The 27,704-nt window shown below is 36.1% G+C and overlaps 1 protein-coding gene across 4 annotated transcripts in view; it reads left to right on the top strand.

The window, feature by feature from the left end:
* The window catches only part of HBS1L (HBS1 like translational GTPase), an 86,266-nt gene that overhangs the window by 46,685 nt on the left and 11,877 nt on the right, over positions 1-27,704 (top strand). For all 4 annotated transcript variants that reach the window (XM_081829050.1, XM_081829049.1, XM_081829048.1 and 1 more), the window contains 10 exons: positions 3,474-3,582; positions 8,266-8,525; positions 8,989-9,154; positions 12,069-12,186; positions 16,681-16,827; positions 18,674-18,748; positions 19,306-19,423; positions 20,059-20,127; positions 22,927-23,031; positions 27,305-27,395. In XM_081829050.1, the coding sequence (XP_081685176.1) occupies positions 3,474-3,582; positions 8,266-8,525; positions 8,989-9,154; positions 12,069-12,186; positions 16,681-16,827; positions 18,674-18,748; positions 19,306-19,423; positions 20,059-20,127; positions 22,927-23,031; positions 27,305-27,395 (1,258 nt within the window). The remainder of the gene's footprint in view (positions 1-3,473; positions 3,583-8,265; positions 8,526-8,988; positions 9,155-12,068; positions 12,187-16,680; positions 16,828-18,673; positions 18,749-19,305; positions 19,424-20,058; positions 20,128-22,926; positions 23,032-27,304; positions 27,396-27,704) is intronic.

Below are 27,704 nucleotides of genomic sequence, written 5' to 3'. Positions count from 1 at the left end.
CATTTTATTTGTTTAATCCCACTTCGGATTCGTGATTAATGATTAACCCCTAAGAGTTTACATTTTGAAGACATGAGATGATCTCTATTGCTTTTGCAAGTTATCTTCGATCTCTTTTTTGGCCGATAACCTCAGTTTACTCTCTATTACTTGCACTTAATACCAGCCACTTCTAATGTTTAGAGATCTGCATTCTAGAAAGCCAGTCTGGCCCTGCTATGGGCACTCACTCTCGCATGCTCTCCTGTTAGGTGCTTACATGCTCTTTTGCCTTCATAACAACCATGCAGAGTAGGTATAATTCTACCTACTTTACTCTGGGAAAACTGAGGTCCATATCGGAAAAAAAAAATCTCAATAACTTTTCCTCCCATTTTGCCAATACCTTTAACTGCCTTATTTCTTTGCTTTCTCCTTGCACCTGTTGGGTAACCCTGAATGAAGCACTTAATGTCTTCTCTGTGCCTGTTCCTAAATTGCTAGACAAAATCGGGTCACAAAGAAAGGCAGATTGATTCCCTTATAAATGTATTATCATAGATCTTTTTAAAAGATGTTTTTATTTTAGTTGACCCAAATGTTACATTAGTTTTAGGTGTTATCATAGATCTTAAGTGGGCCTTCAGTACTGTCCAACAATTCCCCTTTGTGCAACAATTATTGAAAACTGTTTGCTTCACCGGTCTTTTTACTTTCCTTGTTCACCCTCAGTCTCACCAGGTAACTGGCTCCTTGTTACGGTGAAAATAGAAGCTAACCATTAGGAATTTTCATCTTCCACCTCCTCAACACACAAACCTACTTCCTATTACAGTCAAAAGAGCCCTTCGCCTATCTTAGTTTTTAGACTCAGCCTGTGCTTCACATCCCATCCCTTTCTGCCTTCAGGAATTCTAAAATATCTAATGTGATCTTTTCTCTTCCTAATTTTTTCAACCAGTCCCTCTCAGTTCTATCGTATCAGCTGACTCTTTTCCTACCATTCTACCATAGCCCTCCCAGTCAAACTTTTTAAGTGAGTCATTTGCACATATCTATAATCTCTCATCTAAAGCCTTTGGGACCATATTTAACTCAGAAATCAGAAGTTTTGAGATTTAGGAAAGCATTACCATGTACGTACTACCTATGGTATGATAACCTCAGTGGGATGGGGGGCAGCACCCTGTGATCATCACATGATGATTTCTGACCTTGAAATGTATGGTTTTTCACTCTAAGTGGGATAAATAAGGGCTACAAATAGCCTTCATGTCAGTCCAGGTCAGGTTTTGCTTCCAAATTAAAATAAAACAAAAACCTTAATTTTCCAGAGCTTTCGGGTTTTGGAATTACAAATAAGAGATTGTGGCCAGGTACTTCCTCTGTTTTCTCATCTTCATTTTTTTTTTTAACCCATTCTTGCTTTTCCTTCTCTAACTTCTCTCAGATGGCTCTTACTAACTCTACCAATGACCTTTATTTGAAACGATCATGTCACTAGTGAATGTTTCCCCAGACTCGGGTGGTGCCAGCTCCATCAAACACTCTTCCACTGGTTTCCTTGGCACCCCCACCCGCCTTCCTCAGTTACCCTTTTGCAGGCTCAGTGTCCTCTATCTTGTGATTAAAGGCTGGATTTCTTTCAAGGCCCTGTCCTAGGACTACTTCTGTTCTTACTCTATATTCACTCGCTCTGTGATCTCACTTAGGTCTGTGCCTTCAACTACTAATTATGTGCTGATGAATCACAGATAGATGCTCCAGCTCGCACTTCTCCTTGAGCTTGACTCTGTCTTCTCCCCTCTTTCTTCTTCCTGTCACTTGGCTTATATCGTTTTGGTGGCTTCCGATTTTGTTAGAACAAGTGTTAGGATCTGTGTGGCATGGCCTGACCACTGCCCCAGCTTTAGCCTCAGTTAGTGAGCTATGTTCCCTTTCCCTTCTGCTTTTACTTCCTCTGAGGTCCCGTGCTGCCTCCCACAATACAGTCGCTGTGCAAACTACTCTCTCTGTTCACAGTACTCTTCCTTTCTTTGTAGGTCATTCCTACTCATTTTTGCATCATTGCTCAACTCTTAACTTTCCCGAGGAAGCTCTCTAATTTGTGTGCCCTATCACCAAACCTTATGACACTATGTACACATTCTAACACTAACAACAGTTTTATTTTTGGTCAGTTAGTGCACTTTCTCCATTAGATGTAAGCTCTCTAAGCACAGAGATTATGTCTGCTTTTGTTCACCATTATATTTCCAACATAGTGCTTGGCATATAGAAGGCAAATAGTAAACATTTTGTATGCATTATATACATTAATTTATCTTTTCTGATTTAAAAAGTAATTTATGTATATTTCCATATATATATAAAAGGCAAATAGTAAACATTTTGTATGCATTATATACATTAATTTATCTTTTCTGATTTAAAAAGTAATTTATGTATATTTCCATATATATATAGAAGGCAAATAGTAAACATTTTGTATGCATTATATACATTAATTTATCTTTTCCAATTTAAAAAGTAATTTATGTATATATATTTACCAGTGTAATGTGCAGTTTCCAGTTTTAAGTGGACTGGTAATATTACTGAAAATTATAAAGATACATTCTAAAGAATTCCATGAATCACAGGTATATTTTTTAAAGGATCAGATGCATAAAAGTCTTTGATCTAGCTCATAATTGATCTTGTTCTTTTTTTTTAAGATTTTATTTATTTATTTGACAGAGAGAGACACAGCAAGAGAGGGAACACAAGCAGGGGGAGTGGGAGAGGGAGAAGCAGGCTTCCTGCCGAGCAGGGAGCCCAATGCGGGGCTTGATCCCAGGACGCTGGGATCATGACCTGAGCCGAAGGCAGATGCTTAACGACTGAGCCACCCAGGAGCCCCTCATAATTGATCTTGTTCTTAATTCACTCTTTCTGTATTGACCTCTTCCCCCATATTCTTGTTAGATATCAAATATCTTACTAAGCCTAGTATTGTGCACAAGTAAAATATATAGTGTCCAGCACAATTCAGCAGCCTCTTAACTTGCTCATCAGTTTATAGGTATCACGGGATTAAAAATAGCTTAGCCATCTGCTAACTGACCAAACAATTTTAGTAGTGTGAAAGGGCGTGGTAGGAGACAGGGACCTAGGGCCTAGGTATTCTGTCAGAGCTAGGCTCAGTGCAGAAACCACCTTGTGGCCTCTTAATACTGAAACTTAAGAGTCATTTCAAAATTAGGAAGAGATTTGGTGGAGGTTAAGCATAGCAGAGTCCCAATAGTAGGGGATTTCCCAGAATATAGGGTGACAAAAGAATTTCAACATTTTAATTTTCACTTAAGTATTTTAGAGAAAAGAATATGTATAAAGATATAAGTTCTATAAAACTTAATTATCATGTTATATATTTATGTAATATATAATGTGTAACAAATTTTTTAGAAATCAGCCTTAATTAATTAGCCTTTTACATTTTACTCTCTAATTAGGAAAATCAGTAGACTCCCAGTCATCTCGAAGTGAATCTGAAATTGTGCCAAAAGTTGCTAAAATGACTGTGTCTGGAAAGAAGCAAACTATGGGATTCGAAGTGCCTGGGTAAGTTCTTAAGCCCTTCCCCATCTTTTTTTTTGGAAATTGGTATTGTCTTCCACTCGACTATAAGAAAGAGAATCTATTTTAATAAATTTTGCATGATGTGTCAGTAAGGTTGAAGTATCATGGGTCCTCAGTGTGACATGGTACAAAGAAGGGGATGAGAAATTAGGCTTGATACTAAATATGCATGTTACTTAATCTAATACACTGTCAGTTTCCTCATATTAATTAATTTTTAGCAAAAACCCTCTATTTTGTGAAATCTAGCACTCTGAGCTAGAGAATCCTACCACTAGATGGCGTAGGTAAGCAGTGTGTGGGAATTAAATGTGGTTGGCGAATCATGTAATCATTAATTAAAAATTTTTTTCTAACTATGATCTTTACTTTTTTTTTAAGATTTTATTTATTTATTTGACAGAGAGAGAGACAGTGAGATAGGGAACACAAGCAGGGGAAGTGGGAGAGGGGGGAAGCAGGTTTCCCGCTGAGCAGGGAGCCCGCTGCGGGGCTGGATCCCAGGAGTTTGGGATCATGATCTGAGCTGAAGGCAGACACTTAACAACTGAGCCATCCAGGTGCTCAATAACTGTAATCTTTAAACTCTTTTAGATTTTCAGGTTGAATTAAATGGATCACTAGAACAAAGGCACAAAATATAAAATGAAACATACCTAGAATTTCAAATCTGGTGAGAAATCATAGATGCTACATTAGTAGCACTTACTTGTTCTTATAATCTCGAGGATCCTCCCAAGAGTTTTGTAGGCAAGGGAAATCGGTTGCTTGAGGCTTAACAGCACAGTTAACTTAAATCCATTACTTACAAATTACATATATTTTGTCTGTCATTTAGATAGATAAGAATCACTGTTATCAAATATAAACAAAAAATAGAGGATTTTTTTAAATTTCAAGAAATAAAAACTAAGCAGCCTTATTTTTTTCTCCCTTACAACATTCTTCTATCTAAATTAATGGAAATTTCATGAGTCTTGGTTGTGAAGAATCTTCATGATCACTTAGTTCAATTTTTTTTATTTTATAAAAGCAATACTTTGTTTAGATTCCAATTCAGTGAAGGAAGGAACTCCATATCCAGGACAGAGTAAGTGTTCAGTGTATGTTGAATGGATGAATGAAATTTTAATGAGTGACATTTAATGAATTAAAATGAATGACATTTTAATTTGGGTAAATGTATCCCATTACAATAATTTTGAGTCCTCATTTAATTACCAAAAGCTTAATATATGTCTTTTCTCTCTGAGTTGGGGTTGGGTTAGTTAGAATCATAAATTTCTTTATTATTCTTATGTCTTGGGAACCATTTAATCCTATAATGGGATTATTTCCATTGAGAGAAAAAAAATAAATAGAATGCGCAATTCCTTATTCTAAGAATTTTATAATCTTACTGCAAAAGGTTTTGGAAATTTTAGGGCAAATAAGCCCAAATTAATGTATCATATTAGATGTAAGTGCATAGTTATCTGTGGAAGTAATTATAAAAAATAATGGATAATAAATGATCAAGAAAAAAATAATAAGTACAAGTAAATAGTTCTTGACAACCTAACTCTGTTGTACTTCACAAGTGTAATGCAAGCCTTTCAGAACCTTACAAGACTATATGCTTCATGAGGACAGGGACCATTAATGTTCATCATCATATTTCTTCTCATAGAATAGTTTATTTATTGATCAGAGTCCTTGGGGAAATACATTTTATTTTAAAAATAAACTTGGAGGGGCGCCTGGGTGGCTCAGTTGGTTAAGCGTCTGCCTTTGGCTCAGGTCATGGTCTCAGGGTCATGGGATGAGTCATGGGGCTCCCTGCTCAGCGGGGAGCTTCTTCTCCCGCTCCTTCTATTGTTTACTCTGCTTGTGCTCTCTGGCTCTCTCTGTCAAATACATAAATAAAATCTTAAAACAAACAAACCAACTTGGAAAAATGTAAAGGTGAAAAACAGCCTGTGAGTCAATATTTTGTTACAGCTCTAGGAGAGAAGTCATCAGAACATGAGAGGTCTGTAGGTACAGATCAGGATACTCAGAAATGCATAATATTGCTTAAGGACCAAGCTATATTTGTGTCAAATACTTATATAGGATTTTTTAGGAAGTTTATACTAAGGATAATACTTAGGCTGTTATTCTGATTTGATTAATGAAACACTTCTGAGTCAAGATTTCAGCATCATAAATACCTACATAGTGTGATTGCCAATGGCAGCTCATGAAAAAGGGGTGATGCATTGCTTAGAAGAAACTAAAACAGCAAACTTTTTCTTCACTAATATTAAAGATGGTAAATACCTTTCTAGAAAAAGTATAAATGGTTAGAACCTTGCATAGAGAACAAAAACTCTTAAATTTAAATTAGCTTCCCAGTCTCATTTAAATAAATGAAGAAGAAAAGTTAAGCCTGTAGATTCATGTAGAAATATTCCTACTTTTGGAAAGATGGTTTAGGAAAAACACCAGAGTAGTCATTTTATAATAATAGATAAGTTTACAAAATTGCATCAGAAAGCACTTGAAAAAAATTCAACCAACTTACTCTTTTTTTCATATCCGTTAGTAGTTACAGCCTTTTTAGGTCTCATCTTAGAGATTTTTCAAAACCTTAAAATACTGAATTTCACCTCGTAATATGTAGAAGTTTTTAATAAGCACAAACTTACCTAGGATGCTTTTCTAATTACTTCGGTCACTTCCTTCTAACACTGTACAGTTTAGTGAACTAATTTGTATTTTACCTAGAATTTATTTGAATGTTTTCATAAAACCAAGAGAAAAGCAAACCTTTCATTTTACTGAGTTGTAAATGAAACGATCAAGTCAGAGCCATGCTTTGTGAATCCCTTCAACTGCTGGGCCAGCTGAGCTTCAGGGCCCTACCTGCTGTCAGCCATAGCCATTCTGCTTGGCTCTCTTCTCTGCACTGGACTTAACTTTCCTTTGAAGAAAAGCTTCTGTAACTAAAAACAGAGATTTGAAATCAGAAATTGTGATTTCTCCCAGGTCTGAGCAGAATCAGAGCCCATGTCTAGTTATTTTGGTTGAACACTTTTGTTATAATTTGTAGGGGTTTTTTCAGCTTGTCTAAATGCAGAGTTGTCATGTTTTGGTTTTAGAACTAGCTGTGGTCATTCAAATGTTTGCAAATTATAGTCTAAGATTTCACTTAATTTAACCTGTTGGAATCCTTTAAAAGAACTGGACTGTTGGGTGCCTGGGTGGCTCAGTTGGTTAGGCGACTGCCTTCGGCTCAGGTCATGATCCTGGAGTCCCGGGATCGAGTCCCGCATCGGGCTCCCTGGTCAGCGGGGAGTCTCCTTCTCCCTCTGACCCTCCCCCCTCTCATGCTCTCTATCTCATTCTCTCTCTCAAATAAATAAATAAAATCTTCAAAAAAAAAAAAAAAGAACTGGACTGTTTCCACATACTTAAATTTTTTTCCCTGTGGATCTAGATGAAGCCAATCTGCCTATGTGGTGTTAGCAAAGAACACCAAAATTGTTAGTAGAGATTTACAAAAGCAAGAGAAAAGGGGAGTGGGTATGAGGTTTTTAATGCAGTTGCAAATATAACTAATGGGACTCTTTCCTGAGGACTAGGATGAAGGGTCAGTGTTCAGCACATAAAAGTGCCCTGAGAGGGAAAAATGAGTCTGTTTTTTGTACAGTGGACAAGAAGAAAATAATGTACTATTCTCACAGAAACTGCTTTTTGTATGTAATTCTTTGTCAGTTCCAAATTGAATTGAATAGGATTGGTTTCATTCTTAATAACTTGCAATTTAACCTGTTCTTTGTCCTGTTTCTATTTATCTGTGTCACTGAAAGGAGTGTAAAGTATATCGTAGGCTGGTTGATTCGATCACATTGCTGATAGCTGTTCATGGGTTAGATAGCACTGATACAGTTTCTGTAGATATTGGTCAAAGAGCTAATGAATTAACAGTGTTTACTTTTGGGGGCATCATCATTATCAAAGAGCAAGTAAGTTATGCTAGATGGCCTGGTTTCTACTTTATATATTTGAGTCCCTCACTAGATTGTAAGCTTTTGGGATTAGTAGATAAATTTCTCATCTCCATCTTTTCTTCTCAGCATTAATGCCTAGTAGAAGTTGTAGTTTTTAGAAAATCAAGTGTTAGTTGAATTAATGAATTAAAAACTTCTTTGCTGAAAGTGTTAAGAAAATGTAGACAGAGTTATCTCCCTTAAGGATAGTGTTTGAGCAAAAAAGATTGTTAAGTCTCTGTCCTGTTGGAGGAATGAGTTAGGGATGAAACTATTTTTTTAAAATATTACTTTATCTTTAGGAACACATTTAGTTCCAGGTTTTACAAAATATCTCCATTATGCCATCTGTTTTGATAGGACTATATGGCTAAGGCTATGGCCCTGAATTCTGTTATTTTACAGGATATTTTCTTCTTATCTCAGTGTTTGCTGGACTGTTTTTCTCCTGGGATCCTCCACATCTGTATTTACGTGGTTTGGGTCTAGCTAACTTATCATTTCCACCTTGATAGACTAGCCATTTAGCAGAGATCATTTTTGGTCTGCAAGTGTAAGGAATAAGAAGAGACAACTCCTCTGCCCTTCTGACCTTATAGGATGTCAGTTGAGTTGGTTTAAACACTTTTTTTCCTATCTCTGTTTTCTGTAGAGTAACTGAAGAAAATGGTCACAGTTTCCACACACCTCAAAAAGGACATCTTAGTGAAGGAACCGGCATTGCTGCTTCTGATGTTCTTGACACTGTTTCTAAATCAGTTCTTCCATCCCACACCATTCAAACATCAGAAGAGCAGAGTTCAGCACCAACGCTGGTGAAAAAGTCTGGCAAGCTGAGGCAGCAAATAGATGTCAAAGCGGAACTGGAGAAGCGGCAGGGCGGGAAGCAGCTCCTCAACTTGGTGGTCATCGGTAATGTCCTTTGTTCCTCTGGGTGCCTGGTCGCCTCTGCCTTAGCCTGGCCACTTCCTGGTGGCAGCATGAACACTCGTTCCCGCTCTGAGTTTCTGTCTGGGTGTAAATGGACACAAGCAAGGAGGCATCGCATCATAATGCTTTCTGGTCACCCTGGGGGAAATAATGCCAAGTTACCAAGGAGGTCATTAGACTTGCTTGTGGCATTTTCATTTTGTGAATGTTTCCAAAATGCCATGTCTTATTGACAATTTGAATGTCCAAAAGTCAAGGAAATGTCCCCCCTCTCTAAAAAGACACTCTTTTTTTCTCCACTTATTTTAACTGTCATTTGATAAACATTGGTATTTATTACTCTAAACACTGACCTGAACTATTGGATTACATATTCATGCAATGCCTCAATGTGAACAGCGTCTGAAAATGTACCGAGTATTAATCCTGAATCAATTTTCCTTAGGTCATGTTGATGCTGGGAAAAGTACTCTGATGGGCCATATGCTTTATCTTCTGGGTAATGTAAACAAAAGAACTATGCATAAGTATGAACAAGAGTCTAAAAAGGCTGGCAAAGCTTCGTTTGCATATGCATGGGTCTTGGATGAGACTGGCGAAGAAAGGGAAAGGTAGTCACTATATTTCAAAATTTTCAGTTTGAAATGATATATAATCTTTTAAATAAGTATGTAGTGTGTGTTGAATATGTATGAAACATGCCATGAAATATTCTAGAAACTTCTTTTAGAGAAAACTTTTAATTATCAGGGGAATATTTTTATTATAGGTTCCATTATATCTATATACATTTTCTACTCTTCCAAATTCTATGAGAATAGTTGAAAAGAATGTTTATAAACAAACAAACAAATAAAAACCATACACAGAAAAAGGCAGTAAAAAACCTTAGTTACTTATTCTGTGGGAGAAGTTTCAGTTGTCCCTTCCCTAAGTATATGTCAAATTGACTTGATTTTGAATTAAAATTATGAATAAGACTAAATTTTATATAAGGTAACTTTAAGGACAGGTAACTTTTTGTAGTAAACTGTCTTCTGTCTGGAATTAAAATGACCAGTAAATTTAAATTATCAGACTTAATTCATCTTTATACTTTCTGTAGTATGTTTTTATATGAGATAGAGTCAACAAACTAGTAATTAAACCTACTTCCTACCATAGAAATTTAATCTAGTCTATTGCTGTGCCCAGTGCTAACTCTGCAGGAGAGAACAGCTACTCATATACCTCTGGCCAAAGTATTTCTTTTCTTTTCTTTTTTAAGATTTTATTTATTTGACAGAGAGAGACACAGCGAGAGAGGGAACACAAGCAGGGGGTGTGGGGGAGGGAGAAGCAGGCTTCCTGCGGGGCTCGATCCCAGGACCCTGGGATCATGACCTGAGCCTAAGGCAGACGCTCAACGACTGAGCCACCCAGGTGCCGCCAAAGTATTTCTTTTGAGGTCTTTTTAGAGTGTTGGTATGTATCATGTCAGAACTGTCCGGGCGGGGGGAGCCACTGGCACCTTTGTCAGGAAAGGAAGGGGACAGCTAATGGGTGAAATGGCAGGTATATCAACTGTGTCAAAATAATGACTAAGGACTCTGAAGTCCTCTGAAAGTCCTAAATCAACCAAGAAATTATTCCATGTTCCCTGTCTTCTTTCTGAGTATGATTAGAGAATATATTTGGATTTTCATACTTTATAAAAAGTGTGTATTTATTTTCTTGGGGAGTCTTGAATAGTCTACATTATAATACATAAGGTAGTTCTCAATAAAGGGTCACAATATTCCTTAGCTCTTCTGATCAACAGAATTTTATATCATGGTGGGTTTTTTTTTTTTTTCCTTGTAGGTGGTCTTTTTTATTCTATATTGCATCATAAACTTGTTTTCCAGCCTCGTAAGGAAAATTAGTTGGTTGCAAATTTTTGGAAAATGAATATTGGAAAACAGTAGAATTTTTGTATGATGTCAGTGTTAGAAGGCTAAATAATTTCCATCTACCAGCTTACCAAGCAGATTATTAAAATATATGGCTCTTTAGTTATATTTGTGTCATCTGCTAAGTAGGTAAAGAGATTGAGAACAGTAAAATTTAAGTTAGAATAACTTGTTTGAATTTACTTAATATGTGAGCTGAGCTGGCAAGTGAGCTAATTATCTAATTCCTAGAATAGTCAATAATTTTAGTGGGGTTTTTATTTTTATTTTTTATTTTTGATAATACATCTACTGGTTGGCTGTTACATTTTTGCTGCTGGTAGTTTTCTGTTGCTCAGCATGATGCAAATTTAGAATATTCTTTGGTTCTGTAAATAGCAGATGCTTCTAGATACATAATGAGAGTTTTAACTCACCACTGTATGTTCCTTAATAGCATTTCAAAAATACAGTGTGTTACTTATCCCACCACGTTAAATATTTATAAATCGTCTATTCTCAGATGTTGAACAGAAATTAGTAAAATGAGTGACATTTATATATTCTTAGGGTTACAAATGCAGACCAGAGCTGGCTCAAGAGTGTATTCTGGTCAAAGCAGTCCTAGGGAGGAGCTCAGAATAAGTCTTGGTTCGTCAGTATTCTAGGCAATTTTTTGAAGATTATTAGAGAGAATTAAGCATCATTTTCACCAAGTCAGATGGCCCATTGTTTAAGCTAGAATGACTTGATCAAGGAGACCCACAGTTACCTTACCACTCGCTCTGCTAAGGGAGACACATAAATTATTATCATTGTCAGAACACTTGATAGTAAAAGGGAGTGCTCATTCCTTATTCTGGACTGTTTGGGGCAAATCAGGATGAATGATTACCCAGTTTATTGCCCACCCGATTTCCCTTTCCTGATTTCTGGAAACACTCAGTACCTTTGTAGACTCTCCCTGGGCTTTCTTAGAAGCCGAACCTACATTTTTGTGGCTAAGAAGAGGCACTGTGTTGGTCTCCAAGAAGGACAAAACGGAATGGGAAACAAACTACTGTTTATCTCTCGCAGTTTTTAAAAAATTTGCTCTCTCCTTTGATATTTCTTTTTTTCTAAATGTGTAACGTACTGACCTACCTTGCAAATGAAAGTTTTATGTTTATTTTTTAATTAGTGAAGCATCTACATATGAAGATGAGGAAAACTTCCTCCCGATAGTGGTCATGCTCCACGTTACCTTCTCATGTGCAGTATTTACTGTTTCCTCCTCCAGAGGTGTCCCTATATTATCTTTCTTTGCTCACAGTCTACCTGGCCTTTTACCAAAAGGAAAAAAAAAAAAAGAGAGAAATGGGAAATATCCAGCATTTTGATTAAGCTCGTGCTGCATCCACAGCCTTATTTTAAAGCCATACATGTGAAATTTTGTTACAGCAGAGATTCTAGCCCCAATTGATAGCTTAATTCGTCAAAATAGTAAACAGTGTAATAAAATTCCCCTTATTTCTTAAGAAGTTAGACTGTCATTTAGCCTATATTATTAAGTAATTTAGTCCATAGCACTGATTATTTCTATAGTGCGTTCTAACCATTTTATGTTTTCTTTAAGGGGAGTAACAATGGATGTTGGTATGACAAAGTTTGAGACCACTACCAAAGTTATTACATTAATGGATGCTCCAGGCCATAAGGATTTCATTCCAAATATGATTACAGGAGCAGCCCAGGTAACCAGATATTTCCTGAATTATACTACAGTGATTGTACATACAGTTTCCTGATGCTGAGCTTATAATTCTAGGATTACAACTTTTAAAATATTTTGAAATTAAAAATTTTAACTTTTGAAAAGTTTTGAAAAAATAAAGATTGTATTTTTATGATCTTATTGGTACCATATAAAAGTTTTTCTAATTATTATATAGAAGCAAATATATAAAAGCTATGAATTTATTATAGTAAAAATAATGGTAAAGTACTGGATGAGATATAGCTTTATATTATATTAATTAATAAGTTGGAGTGAATATTTCAATATCTGCCTTTTTACTGTATTTATAGTCAGGGCCTATATCTTTTAAAAGCGCTGATTTGTGCAGAAACAGTGAAGCTTGGGAGTTTTGCCCCTGTGGTTTATTTACTTTCTCTGTAGAATTAAAAAATAGTTGCAATTTGTAGAATTACATGGTTCTTAAGGATATGGAAAAAAATCAAAGACAATAACTTTAAATAATTAAAACAATGAAAATAGCACTGCTTATAGAGGACATGGATTTTTTTTAATAAAAGATGATTATTGGAAAATATAAAGAGTTCAAAAGTTTGCCTGTGTCTGGCAAAAAGTGTGACTTAAGCAATTGGCCATTTTCTGAGTTCTTAACATCTATTTAAAGGGAATGTTAATATGAGCATTTGTCAACCTAAAAAGGATGTTATATAAATAAATTGGAATATATTTAAAGATAAATGAGAAAATATTCTATTTTAGGAAGTTGATACATAATTTCAGAATATTAATTTAAGATCCATGGACTGAACAAGATATTGAAGATTGAAAAATAATTATCACTCTTGACTGAGTACCAGATATGGGCTAGACAGTGTATGAGGTGTTTTGTATACATTTAGTTTAATCCTTATAATGAAGGTGCATATTATTCCTGTTTTATTTACTTTTTTTTAAGATTTTATTTTTAAGTAATCTCTCCACCCACGGTGGGGCTCGAACCCACAACCCCGAGACCAAGAGTTGCATGTTCTACCAACTGAGCCATCCAGGTGCCCCATCCCTTTTTTAAATTAATGTACTTCTCATTGCATTTACCAAAGGATACAATATATTTTTCCCTTTGTTTCAGTGTGTGTGTGTGTGTGTGTGTGTGTGTGTATTTGTTTTCATTCGATGAATACTTGCTGAATGTCTGCTGTGTGCCAAGCACTATGGTAGGCAGTATAGGGATATGAACTAAGAAGCACATTTTGGTAGTTTAATGGGAGAGGCAAACATCAAGCAGTTATAGTAAAATGTCTTTGAATCCTAGAATCTTAGAATCTAGAATAATCATAAAGATAGTTTTTTCCAAACTCCTAATGGAATTAGCATAGGAAAGGATTTCAGAAATTATCAATTGAATTCTATTATATGACAAATGAAGAAATGGGCTCAACATATTAGGGAACTTAGCCTGCAAAATACTGGGGTAGGCTTTTAGGGATACAAAGAAAAATGTGGGGTATGCTGCTTCTCCTCAAGGAAATCATGTAGGAAGGTAAAACATGTAAAGACGAAAGGCTAACACAAATGTACTACAAGAAGAATATACACAGTATATGTGATAAGGAATATACACAGTATATGTGATAAGGAAAGATCTCTTTGTAGTGCCGAAGAGGCTTCCTTAAAAATGTGTAGGCATTTGAGCTCCCAAAGACAAGCTGCTGCATGAAAAAATAGAGAAATTGCCCCGGAATTTTTTAGAGATGATAATAGGAAAAGAGAATTAGGAAGAATACTTACTGCCTTCGATATCTTAATGTCAATTCAGTGAATTTCAAAAAGATTTTTTTTTTATTTTAGATTTTGTTTATATGACAGAGAGAGAGAGCACAAACGGGGGTGCAGCAGAGGGAGAACAAGAAGCAGGCTCTCTGCTGAGCAGGGAGCCCGATGCGGAACTCGACCCCAGGACCCTGGAATCATGACCTGAGCCGAAGGCAGATGCTTAACCGATTGAGCCACCCAGGCATCCCAATGAATTTCAAATTTTTACCTAAGAAAATAAATATAATTTGACAGTTATCAGCAAAACCTGATTAGAAGGAGATTTACAGTTATTGAGTCTAGGATTTGGAAGGTCAGGGCTAGGTGCTTTATATAAACTACATTTACTCTTCGTTGTTTCTGTGAAGTGAGCAAATTTTTTTTCTTCTTCTTTTAAGTTTTCATTTAAATTCCAGTTAGTTAAGATACAGTGTAATATTATTTTCAGGTCTACAATATTGTCATTCCACACTTCCATAAAACACCTGGCGCTCCTCACAACCAAGTGCTCTCTTTTTCTTTTTAAAGTTTTTATTTAAATTCTAGTTCGTTAACATACAGTGTAATATTAGTTTCAGGTGTACAATTTAGTGATTCAGCACTTACATACAAGTAAAATGATACCCAGCAAGATTAAGCAGTTTGCCTGAAGTGAGGTGTAAGGCCTGTTAGTGAGTACTCGTGAGTGAAACAGAGTCAGTTTTCAAATGGATTGCTCCAATTTGTGCTCTTAACCAAAAATTCTTGTTCAAAGAACTGGATCTCATTGAAGAAGTTAGGGTTCAACGTTTCAAGTCATGAAGGATTGGAAATGAATGCTGAGCTCTTAAGACGAGAAGAAAGGCAGGGATATTTGGGTAAGAATAAAAGGAAAAAAGAACAGAAATCATAGTGTAAATTGCCCCACCAAAGTATGTGGTTGATACTTCTAATGTAAAGTTCTGTTCAGAGCAAAGTATCTAATAAATTCTTTACTTACTTTATGACCGTTTTATTTCTCATTATGGTAAACATTATATGGCAAAGTCTGTGCAATTCTTTAAAGACTGGATAGCACAAACTTAAAATGTCATTGAGGAAACAAGGAAGAGGAAAGCTATTATGGACTCTGTTCAGACCACAAGGCCAGAGCGCTTCCTGTGGATGGAATGTAAGAGGACCCTCCAGAGAGCGATTATCCAGTACCAGTCTGAACTAGCTCAGGAGGGGACTGCTGGAGTTCATTATTACATCCTGGATTAGAGAAAACAAATTTCTGTAAAAACAGGTAGGCCTGCGAGGCAAAAACTGCAAAAGGGGAAAATGCAAGAGTGCTCCTTTCAAGAATGTCCTGACAGTGCATCAACAGAAATAGTTGATGAGGATGAAAGTGCACAAACCATTCTCTGCAAATTTTCAAAGACTGCATCCACATGATGCAAGTGGAGTCACATAAAGAAGTATCAACACGGGCGCATGGGTGGTTCAGTCAGTTAAGCGGTTAAGTGTCTGCCTTTCGGCTCAGGTCATGATCTCGTGGTCCTGGGATCGAGTCCCGTATCGGGCTCCCTGCTCAGTGGGAAGCCTGCTTCTCCCTCTGCCTGCTGCTACCCCCTGCTTCTGCTCTCTCTCTCTCTCTTTCAAACAAATAAATAAATAAAATTTAAAAAAAAAAAAGCATCAACACAAAAGAATAGTGGGAACCCGTAAAACTAGTGTCAATAAGGCTAAAGAGGAAAAGGACCCAAGGCTAAGGTTAGCTTTTTTCCTTCCCTTTTTTGTGTGTAAATGGAGTGTGAGAGGAAAAATGTCTTTCACCTGATTCTCAAAATGCTCCAGAAAGATTAGGAGCCCTTGTTAAGTCAAGATTCTTTTTCTCTGCCATAAGGGGTGAATGTGCTCTTTTTGCATAACTCATTTATTCACAGTTTTTCTTCCTTATTAATAGTACTCTGGAAAACATCTTTGTTGATTTATAATTCTCTAGGATAAATTCCAGGAAGTCGAAGTGATGGGAAGCAAAATATAAGTATAATTTTAAGGCTCTTGATACTTACTGTGAAAATGCCCTCCAGAAAGCTTCCTCCCTTAAACAGGCGGTGCAGAAGAATGCTGGTCTCACTACACTCTTGCCTGTAGTAAATCATTCTGTCTTTTAAGTCTGGCTTATGTGATTTCTAAAAGTGGGAGAAGGAAAGAGTATGTTCATGTGCTTTTAATGCCTTTTTTTTTTTTTTTTTGGTTTCTGGTGAATTTGAATTTTTTCATGGTTCTCGGCCATTTGTATTTCTTTAGCAAATTGTTTGCTTGTACCCCTTAACTATTTTTCCACAGAGCTGTGTCTTTTTTCCCTGTTTTAGTAAAATTCATATTAAGATTATAACTTTTACAAATATCTGTCCCTGTTTACTTATGTTTTAACTGTGTTTATGTATTTCCTCCTTTGCCTAGATATTTTGTTATGTAATCAAATATGGGAATTTTTTTATTCTTTATGTCATTATTTTTGGCCACATGCTAGTATTTTTTTTATATTTAAATTTAATTCATCTGTGTAAGTCTTTTGTTTGATTTGCTTTGGGGTTTGGTGTTCAGGTTAGAGTCTGCCTTTAAAATCTGACCACAATTAATCGACTAATCTGTTCTTTGAATTAAAATGTTGTGATGTTATTCCTAGTTTTGATTATTTCTTCTTTCTTAGGCGGATGTAGCCGTTTTAGTTGTAGACGCCAGCAGGGGAGAGTTTGAAGCTGGATTTGAGACTGGGGGACAAACACGGGAACATGGCCTTTTGGTTCGTTCTCTTGGAGTCACACAGCTTGCGGTTGCGGTCAATAAGATGGATCAGGTATTTGAAGGCGAATGAGCATTCATTTCATTTCAGATGTTAAGATGTTATCCTGCCATATCGATGACCTCAGAGGTGACTAGTGTACATCTTATTAGTCTGGTGGCCATATTTAAAAGAATTAATTCATGATCCTCATATTAAATGAGATACAAGTAATTTTTAAGCAAAAAAGATGTCTTCTCTCACTTTCAACATTAATTTTAAAAATCTTACCCAAAAACTAATGATGTACTATATGTTGGCTGATTGGATTTAAATAAAAAAAAAGAAAAAATCTTTTAGTTATAAAATAATACACAATTTGATTTAGTATAAAGAAATCTGAAATAACTTATATTTCCAACTCCCCTTTTTCCCCCGAAATCTTAACTTTTCGTTTTGTGCATCCATCCTGTTTATTTTTTTTATAGGTGAAAATATTTTTCTTCATAACGATGTGTTATAATTTGTTATCTCCTTTTTAAAAAAATGATAATGTTCTTGTGCATGTTTCCAAGTAATTAACTTTTGTATGAACAGGTTGTTTTTACAGCTTTTTTCTAGTCTGTTTTAAAGATATATGTAACTTACTCAAATAATCCCCTATTTGTGAATATTTCCAGGTGTGTGTGTGTGTGTATGTGTGTGTGTGTGTGTATTTAGAAATAGCTTATTCTTTGGAAATTTCTGGGCCTAAGGGCATATGCATTTTTAAGACTTGCTATATATATGGTCAAAATGCCTTCAAGAAAAGTTCTAGTTATTTACTCTGAGCACATAGAGTATATGCATTTTCCCAAACACTTATCAACACTGCTGTTATTAAATGATTATTTTCTAATTTGATATGCAGAACATGTTTCTTTTTTTGTTAACTTTTCAACAAATCTTAAATATTTAAATACACTTTGTATATTTATTAATCATTTATGTTTTTAATTTTGGAATTATTTATATAATTTGCTCATTTTCAAAACTTTTCTTACCAATTTTTAAGTATAATTTATTTATTAAAGATATTAATCCTTTATCTTGTCTTATATATTTTTCCCAATTTGTTATTTTGCTTTTCATTTTGTTTACTTTTCATTTTGTGTGTTTTTGACATATATTCAAATTTATAAATATTTCCTTTTGATTGTTTTTTTATGCTTAGGTATTTGCTTACCCTGAGATCAGATACTTATTCACCTACATTTTTCTACATAGTTCTTTTACAGTATCATTATTACACCTACCTTTTATTTTTCCCTAGTATTTTAGTATGAAAAAATTAAAATACAGAGAATAGAAAAAAGAAAAGAATAGTAGAAAGAATTTTACAAAAAATACCATATTATACCCACTACTTAAGATTCTCCTACGTACTTGATTGCATCTTTTTCTATCTACCCTGTGTCCATCCATTAATTCATCTTATTTTGACAAGAATTTCCAAGTAAGTTACACGTTGTTACACTTACCCCTGAATACTACAGCATGCAGAGTTCATATCACATACACATTTTTAATCTATTTGGCTTGGGGGGGTGTATCAATAATTTTATTTTACTTACAGTAGTTGGTCTGAGCGCAGTTTAATAAATTATTTACTCTGCTTACATTTGAAATCACTTATAGCATATACAAAAAGTTCTATCTATATTGGAGTTTGTTTCTAGGCTTTCTATTGTAGGAAAAGTTATTTTTAGATCATATTAAAGTAAGGTTTCATATTCTGAGTTTAAATTTTAATAGATATCATATTGAATAGATTTTATATTTATATTTTATAGTCTTGATTTTTTTATATTTTATTGCAGAAATTTAAATTTTACATATAGCATGGTCTGAAGCATAGTTTTAAAAATTGAATCTTTATCAGGTTAATTGGCAACAAGAAAGGTTTCAAGAGATTACTGGAAAGCTTGGGCACTTTCTTAAGCAAGCAGGTTTTAAGGTAAGATAATTTTAAATTTATTTAGTTATCTTAAGTCTCATCTTACTGATATGGGAGAAAAACCTAATACTTTGGTGTTCTTGTCTTAAGTATGTTTATTTTCGTTTGTTTTTATTTCTACCTGGTATCATGTATATCTTAGGTTCTTTGGGTTACTTCACCATAAGAAAATTGCATATTTTATAAATCGGCTTGGATTTAACAAAAATAAAAGACTTTTCTGCAGCTATTAAATTAGGTGGATAAGTTTAGGGAGGTTATAGAGGAATGGAAACTACACTTCCACTGCAGTGGAAACTAGTGGAGAGGAATTTCTCTAGCAAAATGTAAATGAAATATGCCTATGTTACCAGGTAAAAATGCTTGAGTGTTTTGGAACAAATTTGTAAGTTTCCCACAAAATCAAAACAGTTGAAAACTGTTGGTTCTATGATTTCTACTGCTTTTAAAAAAGTACATTGTCGCATTTGCACACTTGGTGCAGCATGGTAGTGAGCCTTTTAACTTTTTGAAAGCAGCGTTGTATTAAGTTTCATATATTCAATCCTTTTTAATAGGAAAGTGATGTAGCTTTTATCCCTACAAGTGGTCTCAGTGGTGAAAATCTAATCACAAGATCTCAATCGAGTGAACTCACAAAATGGTATAAAGGACTATGTTTATTAGAACAAATTGGTAAGTATACTGCCATACTGATTTTGATGCATTGTAAGCTTGATGTTATTTAGAGTTCTTTTTTTTTTTTTAATTTTATTTATTTATTTTCACAGAGAGAGACACAGCGAGAGAGGGAACACAGGCAGGGGGAGTGGGAGAGGGAGAAGCAGGCTTCCCGCGGAGCAGGGAGCCCGATGCGGGGCTCGATCCCAGGACCCAGGGATCATGACCTGAGCCGAAGGCAGACGCTTAACGACTGAGCCACCCAGGCGCCCCCTTATTTAGAGTTCTTGATGGGAGACAGTGATGTGTGTGAAAAAGCATAGGATTTATAATCAGAAGAGGTAGTGTAGTAGTTTTGAAATCACCTACAGTATTTAAAATAATACTCAATTTTCTTTATTTAATTAATGAGGCTTGTGCCTATCCTACCTAACCCACAGACTGTTGTTGATCTTAAATGAGATAACATGTATGAAAACATTTTATAAACTACCAAGTGTTATATGAATGAGAGTCAATTTGCTATTAGTAATTATAAAAGAAAATTATTTTCTAGGAGAGTTGGGACTATAATGGGCCGATTGGACCTGAGTCAAAAATTACTTTTAAATTAAACCTTGTTTTTTTTTTTTTTTTGCCATTTTTTCCAGATTCCTTCAAGCCTCCTCAGAGATCTATTGATAAACCTTTTAGATTATGTGTGGCTGATGTTTTCAAAGGTAAGTCCTCCTTCTACGGTGCTGTTCATTCTGGCCCTGGTTTTTCATTTTCTCCTTAGACGAAATTATTACACTGTCTTCATGTGCCAGTGTAAGGATCGTTGCCAAATTAATCTTGAAGTGCATAGTTCTAGTTCTTTAGCTCCCCTGCCCAGGAAACTCTTCAGTTTGCTTCAGTTTATGTCATTTCCCCAGCTCATGCTCCTCCTCCAGGTGTGGAGCCCCTTATCCTTTCTCTTCCTAGCCTCCTGTGTTTTTCCTCTCATCGGATCTCTTTAGTTTCTGTATCCTTCAGCCAAACTGGATTGTTAACTATTTCTTAACCACATGGAGTCTTTGTTGCCACTCTGGCTACCCAGTATTCTGCTCTTCTTTTTCTTCACTTGTCCATCTCCTACCCATCTGTAGTGGTCTGGGTCCAGTCAAGAGGTAGATACCATACATTGGTAAAAAGAGAAGTTTAATATAAAGAAATATGAATATGATAAAAGAGTGACTGTAAGATGAAAGGAAACTCTGTCTGGTACCGGAGGGCAAACTGTATGCAAAGAAAGAAAAACTTAGGAGGCCGTGCTGGAGAAGGTGTTGTATTAAATCCCTAAGGGTACATCCAATTTAATGTGTACAGGACCCTCTTTAGAAAACTATAAAATAGAAATGGAATAAAGATCTTAATAAATAAAAGGGTATAGCATATATGTTGGAATAATCAGTACAGTATAGATGTCTGTGGTCTCCCAAATCTCCATTATCACTGAGCAATCAGTGCAGAGTGGGTTCAGAACGGAGCAGCAATAAATTGGTACCTGATGGGCTCACCCATGCACGTACCCTATGGTGCCCCGCTGTGTTCTCTGTATCCTCTGTCATTGCATTGTTTGTGTGGCATTATAATTGTTTCTGTACCTTTTATTTAACTTAGATTGTGAAGTCCTTAAGAGCGAGTACTGTCTCTTCTGTCTTTATCTGCGGGACCTAGCTCAGTGCCTGGCACGTAGTACATGCTTAATAAATGTTTAATAAATGGATGAATGAAGATGCTTCCCAAAAAATCATTCAATGAAATTGAAATGAATCATCACTATTATTAGCTTCCCAATTCTAGTAGTAGAAGAAATATGGTAATGCTTTTTAAAATGCCTGTTACCTATTTAAAATACAAAATACAAAAATAATGCTTTGATTAACAATATTTGCTGACTCTGCTTTTTCACCTTCTGTTCTCTCTCTCGTTGGCTGCTTCCTGGCTTCTGCTTACACTCCTCCCTGTCAGCATTGACTTTGGCTACCAAAGTTGGTAACTCAGGTTACCAAATGACCCTTTGGTTGCCAAAGTCAATACACATTTTTCAGTTCTGTCTTACTTGCACCTTACTTGAATTTGGCATTGCTTCTGAGACTGATAGCCATATCCACCTTGAAACTTTTCTCCCTTGGTTTCTGTGACCCACCATCTCCTGCTATCCTATTTCTCTGACTTCTCTGTGTCTTCTTTGTGGGCTCCTCTTTTTCTGTCTCCTAACTGGTGTTCTGTTGCTTCAGTCTTTTTCTCAATCTACATGCTGTTTTCAGACAGACATCCATGGCTCATCTACCTCCTGCATCCTGATGCTTCCCAAATCTGTATCTCCAGCTCAGGCCTGTTCTCACTCTCTGGATACACGTGCTAACTACTGCTGGACATCTCCACAGGGAGTGTGCTCCCGGGGTCCCATTCTCATGGAATTTGATGTGATTGGTGTCCCCTGGGATGCATCTTCTCCCACCTGTATGTCTTGTAGACACTTCACATTCACCAAGCCTACACGGCTCTTGTTCCTTAATTTCCTGTCTCACATTTAATGCACCATCATCTTAGACTTCTCCCTTTTTGCCATCTCCCTTTTTGCCGTTATCTGTCATCTGCCTTATCACCCAAATATCTACTTTATTCCCAAATTCTTGAGTTTACTTCCTGTCTGCAGTGTGTGCATTTCAGTCCACCTCCCCTCCTCTCTGACACAGAGATACCATCATGTCACTTCTCTGTTCACTATTCTTTACTGGCTTCCTTTTCTTTAACTGAGGATGAAATTCCAGCTCTGACCATGATTTATGAGGCCCCTTTATCATTTGTCCCTTCCTGTTCCTGTTGCCTCATGTCTTGCCTTTTCCTCCTTACTCCATGTGGTCCCATAAACATGTCATATAAATGACACATTGGTCTTAGCACATCTCAGATGCAGTTACGACTCTGTGCCTTTGCACAAACAGTATCCTGGGTCAGCAGTGTTTTCCTTCTTCCCACTACCCATATACACAAGTACCTGGTAAACCCCTGTTCTTTCTCCTTCTGAGTGCCCAGCTAAAGTGTAGTCATTCCCCCTCATCATGGATTCTTTGGTGTACCTTTTTCTATTTTCATTGTACACTCTAAATAATATTTGTCTCTGGACAGTATAATTGTTTTTGTCTCTCTCTTCACTGGGGTAAACCCCTTTACGGGTAGGGGCTTATATTTCATCTTTTTATCCCTAGAGGTTAGCACATGACTTGGTACTTAGTAAGCACTCAGTAAATATTTGAAAAAGGAATGAATTTCACTTTTTATAACATGAATATTTTTATTTATAAGAAAGTCTAGAGTGGAATGTGGTACGCTATATTTAGTAGGTGTGTTAAAAATTATGAAATGATCACTGCTTAATGTGCTTTGCACTACCAGTTTTATGTAACTCCTAGGGAACTAACTGTAGCTGACAGCAGCGATCCTCAGATAACATTGCTATATGAATTGTAAGATTTGGGCATGTTTTGCAGATCAAGGATCTGGATTTTGTGTAACTGGTAAAATTGAAGCTGGTTATATCCAGACCGGTGACCGACTACTAGCAATGCCTCCTAATGAAACTTGTACTGCAAAAGGTATTCCTCTGCAAGATTCTTTTGCTAAAAACCTTTAAGTTGAGACAGCAGATTTTTAAAAGTAGTTTGGTTATTAACTCCTGAGTAAATAACCTCTTAGTGAAATTGTAACTGACTGTCAAAGTGATACTAACTGTTGAAGATAAAAATGTGAAAACATTAAACGATTTTTTCTGTTGTGACTGTGTGTATATAAATGTACATAGAACATTCTAACTGTGGTAGCATTTCTTCTTTTTATTTTTTCTGACACTGATTCTAAAAGCTTGGTTAGGATTTAACCAGATGTATAGACACCTGACAGATACATTTAAAATAGTATGCAGTAGCAGAAATTAAATCTGGCCCCATCCTGGCACTAAACAGGCAATAACAAAGCAGACTGCTTGCTGCACCGTGTTGTTTTGAAATGTGTATTTCAAAATTACTATAAGTTAACAGCTTTGATCGTGTTTATACCAAAAAAGTTTTTTTGCACAAAGACCTAAGAAAATAAGATGCAAATGCAGAGAATCCTAATGTTGAAAAGAGAAATTGAGCTAATGTGCCACAATTACTGCTTTCCCACCTGTAATATATGGCCTTTCATAATGACCAGTAACTATTTCTCTCTTCGAATCCTTTGACCTTGCAAGTGTATGCATTCTTTCCTAATTCTGCTTAAAAGTTTATAATTCTGTACTTATCTTTTTTGTTTTTATTTTTTTTAATTTTTTTTAATTCTGTACTTATCTTAATCTAGCTTCCAACTTCAACATAAAATTGATGATCTATTTTATACTATAGAGTAATAATTTATAACAATTTTAAGCTAAAGTATACTGAGAATGTTAAAAAGTTTAAGATGTCAGTACTTTTCCTCTGTAACTCTTTTTTTTAAAATATTTATTTATTTTGAGAGAGAGAGAGAGAATGAGTGGGAGTGGCAGACGGAAAGGGAAAGAGAATACCAAGCTGACTCCCTGCTGAGCATGGAGCCCAGTGCAGGTCTCGATCTCACAACCCTGAGATCACAACCTGAGCTGAAACCAAGAGTCAGGTGCTTAACCGACTGAGCCACCCAGGCACCCCTCCTCTGTTACTCTTATTTATAGTTTATATCCAGAGTTGGTACCTGACTGGTTTATAAGTTTGAATGTACATTTTGTTTGAATTAATTTGCTTACTTTATAAGCTGATTTCTTAAAGATTATAAGAAATTAATGAGTATCTGTTTAGGTAACAGAGTTTAAACTAAATTTAAAGATGAATAAGGGAATGAAAGCCAAAGTTACTTCCACTTTAACTTTTTTCTTTCTTGCCAGCCTAGGGATCATGAAAATTCTGTTTAGATAAAAAGCAATGCACATGTTTTTTTTGTTTTTTTTTTTAAGATTTATTTATTTTAGAGAGAGCACGAGAGCATGAGCAGGGGGAGTGGCAGAGGGAGAGATAATCTCAAGCAGACTCCTCACTGAATGCGTAGCCCCACAGGAGGCTTGATCTCACAACCGTGAGATCATGACCTGAGTCGAAACCAAGAGTCGGACGCTCAGCTGACTGAGGCACCCGGGCGCCCCAGTAATGTGTGCTTTTTATAAAAGAATCATTTTCCATTGACCTATTGTTTGCAAGTTCAGATCTCTGTTTTTGTTTTTTAAAGTGATCAAGAGCTACAACACTTTTGAAGTACTAATTTATTTGTACATTAATGAGCTTTCTTGAGAATAGGAATTTTTATTTTTTTTTATTTTTATTTTTTTTAAAGATTTTATTTATTTATTTGACAGAGAGAGGCACAGCGAGAGAGGGAACACAAGCAGGGGGAGTGGGAGAGGGAGAAGCAGGCTTCCCGCCGAGCAGGGAGCCCGATGTGGGGCTTGATCCCAGGACCCTGAGATCATGACCTGAGCCGAAGTCAGACGCTTAACGACTGAGCCACCCAGGCACCCCAAGAATAGGAATTTTTTTTTTTTTTTAAGATTTTATTTATTTATTTGACAGAGAGAGAGAGACAGCGAGAGAGGGAACACAAGCAGGGGGAGTGGGAGAGGGAGAAGCAGGCTTCCCACTGAGCAGGGAGCCCGATGCGGGGCTCGATCCCAGGACCCTGGGATCGTGACCTGAGCCGAAGGCAGACGCTTAACGACTGAGCCACCCAGGCGCCCCAAGAATAGGAATTTTTAAAATAATCAATAGACATGAATTAAAACCATGATCCTAAAATTATCATGGACCTTACAGATTGGCTCTTTTGTAACCTCCAAAATCATAATTTACCTCTGGAAGTACTACATTGTTTTCCTCTCTCCATCCTGTCCCTTCCTCACCAGAAAAACTCTAACCATTTGTCTTTAATCTTAAGGGGAAGCTGTATCAGAAGCACCTGAGATCATACCCAACTCCTTGACAGCCGCTCTTATAACCCAACTTGGAGGTTCTCAGTCCTCAATTTCTAACTCTTGCTTTTGCTTGATTTACTTGATTTTTCAGTGCACCTTTCTATTTCAACAATTCTGTCACTAACCAGTAGTATCCTCAAAGAGAGAAGTAACTAAATCTACCAACAAATGGAAATTCTAAATTAAGTTTTCATTTTATTAACATATCAGGTTCATGGATTGTTATAAAAGAACTTCTTTGTGTGATGTCTGTCCAATGAAGAAGGTCCTTAAGAAGATGAATATCATATATAGAACATTGTAACATCTTTGGAGGGAGAAAATCAGGTGATAGATTGCCTCTAAAAAATTTTATATTGCTAATTGAACTCCTAGTATGAAAGCTCTTGAGAATCTTAAGCTAAAGGCAGTCTCTGTTGTATATAAGTAGCTAGCCCCTGGCTTCAGACAATGTTCCACATTTCAGAGCAAAAATCAGATATGGTCACTTTAAGTTTACATTTTAAAACTAAATTTAATTAGTTGAAAATTTAACAAACATTTCTTAATATCATAATTGTTACATTTTTTGGAGTCAGGAACCTCTCTGATGCCTTGGTGAAAGTTATGGCCCCTTTTAGATTAATGCAGATGTGTACATACATAAAATTTTAAATAAAACTGTAGGTTGTCTCAGAGCTCTTAAAGTTTTCCTTGAACTCATAAAAAGTCTAAAAGAAACTTGCTTAAGAGTTTCCTAAAAGTGGGGCGCCTGGGTGGCTCAGTCGTTAGGCGTCTGCCTTCAGCTCAGGTCATGGTCTCAGGGTCTTGGGATCAAGCCCCGCATCAGGCTCCCTGCTCAGCTGGAAGCCTGCTTCTCCCTCTCCCACTCCCCCTGCTTGTGTTTCCTCTCTCACTGTGTCTCTCTCTGTCAAATAAATAAAATCTTCAAAAAAAAAAAAAAGTTTGTTAAGAGTATGCTACATGGGAAAAGTATTTTGAGAAAGATATGGATGAGTTATAATTTACTAAAAACATCTCAATCCAGAACTATTTGACAGTGGTGAAATGAATAGAAAATTCATTTTCTGGCCTGTGTACTGTATTGGCCTGTGTACTGTCTTCATCAAAGTTCTAGTGGAAAGGAACTTGCCCCATTAATTGCCCCTTAGAATCAGAAAATATCAGAAAATATGAGATACCTTTTAAAAGCTTTTGAATAAGGGAGCTGCGTAATGTCCTTTGTAATTGTTCTTCAGGATTATCCCTAGGTAATAAAGGTATATAGCAACACCTGGGACCATTTTTAAATTAAATTTCCTACACTTTTCATGTAATTAGTTATCATTGTTCATCTCTCTGGGAAGCATTTCTTTTGAGCCAGGAGTAGTGAAGGGGCCTGTGAAGAGCCCATCTGACTGAGCACTGATGCCCTGAGGGTTACTCAGAGAACTCAGGTGACTGTTCAGGTGGTTGTCTAATTAAAAGCAAAGTTCAAGAGAATAAAATACTACTGGACACCTTCCTTAGTCCCGTATTTTATGTTATCAAGTCATTTGAACTGCATTGTTATACATGCAGCTATTAATATAAGTGAACTATTTGAATGGGGTGCGTTTAATGAATATACTGGTTGTATAAATGAGTTTTAAAATTTTGATTAATTAAGCTGAAATCGGCCTTTTTTGGAATAATAGGAATTACTTTATTTTTAGGGTGGTGTTCTAGAAGAGTCAAGTTTAGAGGAAGTGTGTTTTCCTCAACGCTCACAGTTACACTTCTCATTCTCAATCCATTCATATTGAAAATGATGAGTAGTGACTGATGAGGCATAAATAAGCCAAACTCTCTTGGTTGTTATGGTTTGATATTGAGGTGTTTCACTGTATGCTTTGGTTCTTACTCATTTCCAGGAATCACTCTGCACGATGAACCCGTCGACTGGGCGGCAGCAGGTGATCATGTTAGTCTTACGTTGGTTGGGATGGATATCATCAAGATCAAGTGAGTGAGAAAATGAGTTTAAGCGACCATTGTTTTAGATATAGGACCTCAAAACATAGATTTTGCTGTTCACGCGCTAAACTGAAAGAATGAATATAATTTCGAATTTCATTTCGCCAGAAATAGGCACTTGTAGAAGCATAAGAATGATGAGCAAAACCTATTTAAAACTGAAATTAATACATATCAGCACGTGTACTTGACACCAAGTCCTTTGAATGAAAGCTATAATGTTAAAAGTGGTGTAAGGTTAATAGTGGTATAAAGCTATGCTTTAACCCAAAAGGAAGTATTTAGAAAAACTCCCCA

This window comes from Leptonychotes weddellii, chromosome 8 (assembly GCF_054177405.1).
Source record: "Leptonychotes weddellii isolate Sample4059 chromosome 8, ASM5417740v2, whole genome shotgun sequence".
Classification (NCBI taxonomy): Eukaryota; Metazoa; Chordata; class Mammalia; order Carnivora; family Phocidae; genus Leptonychotes; species Leptonychotes weddellii.
The sequence above is the reverse complement of the archived record's forward strand: the minus strand, read 5'-3'. Positions and strand labels throughout refer to the sequence as shown.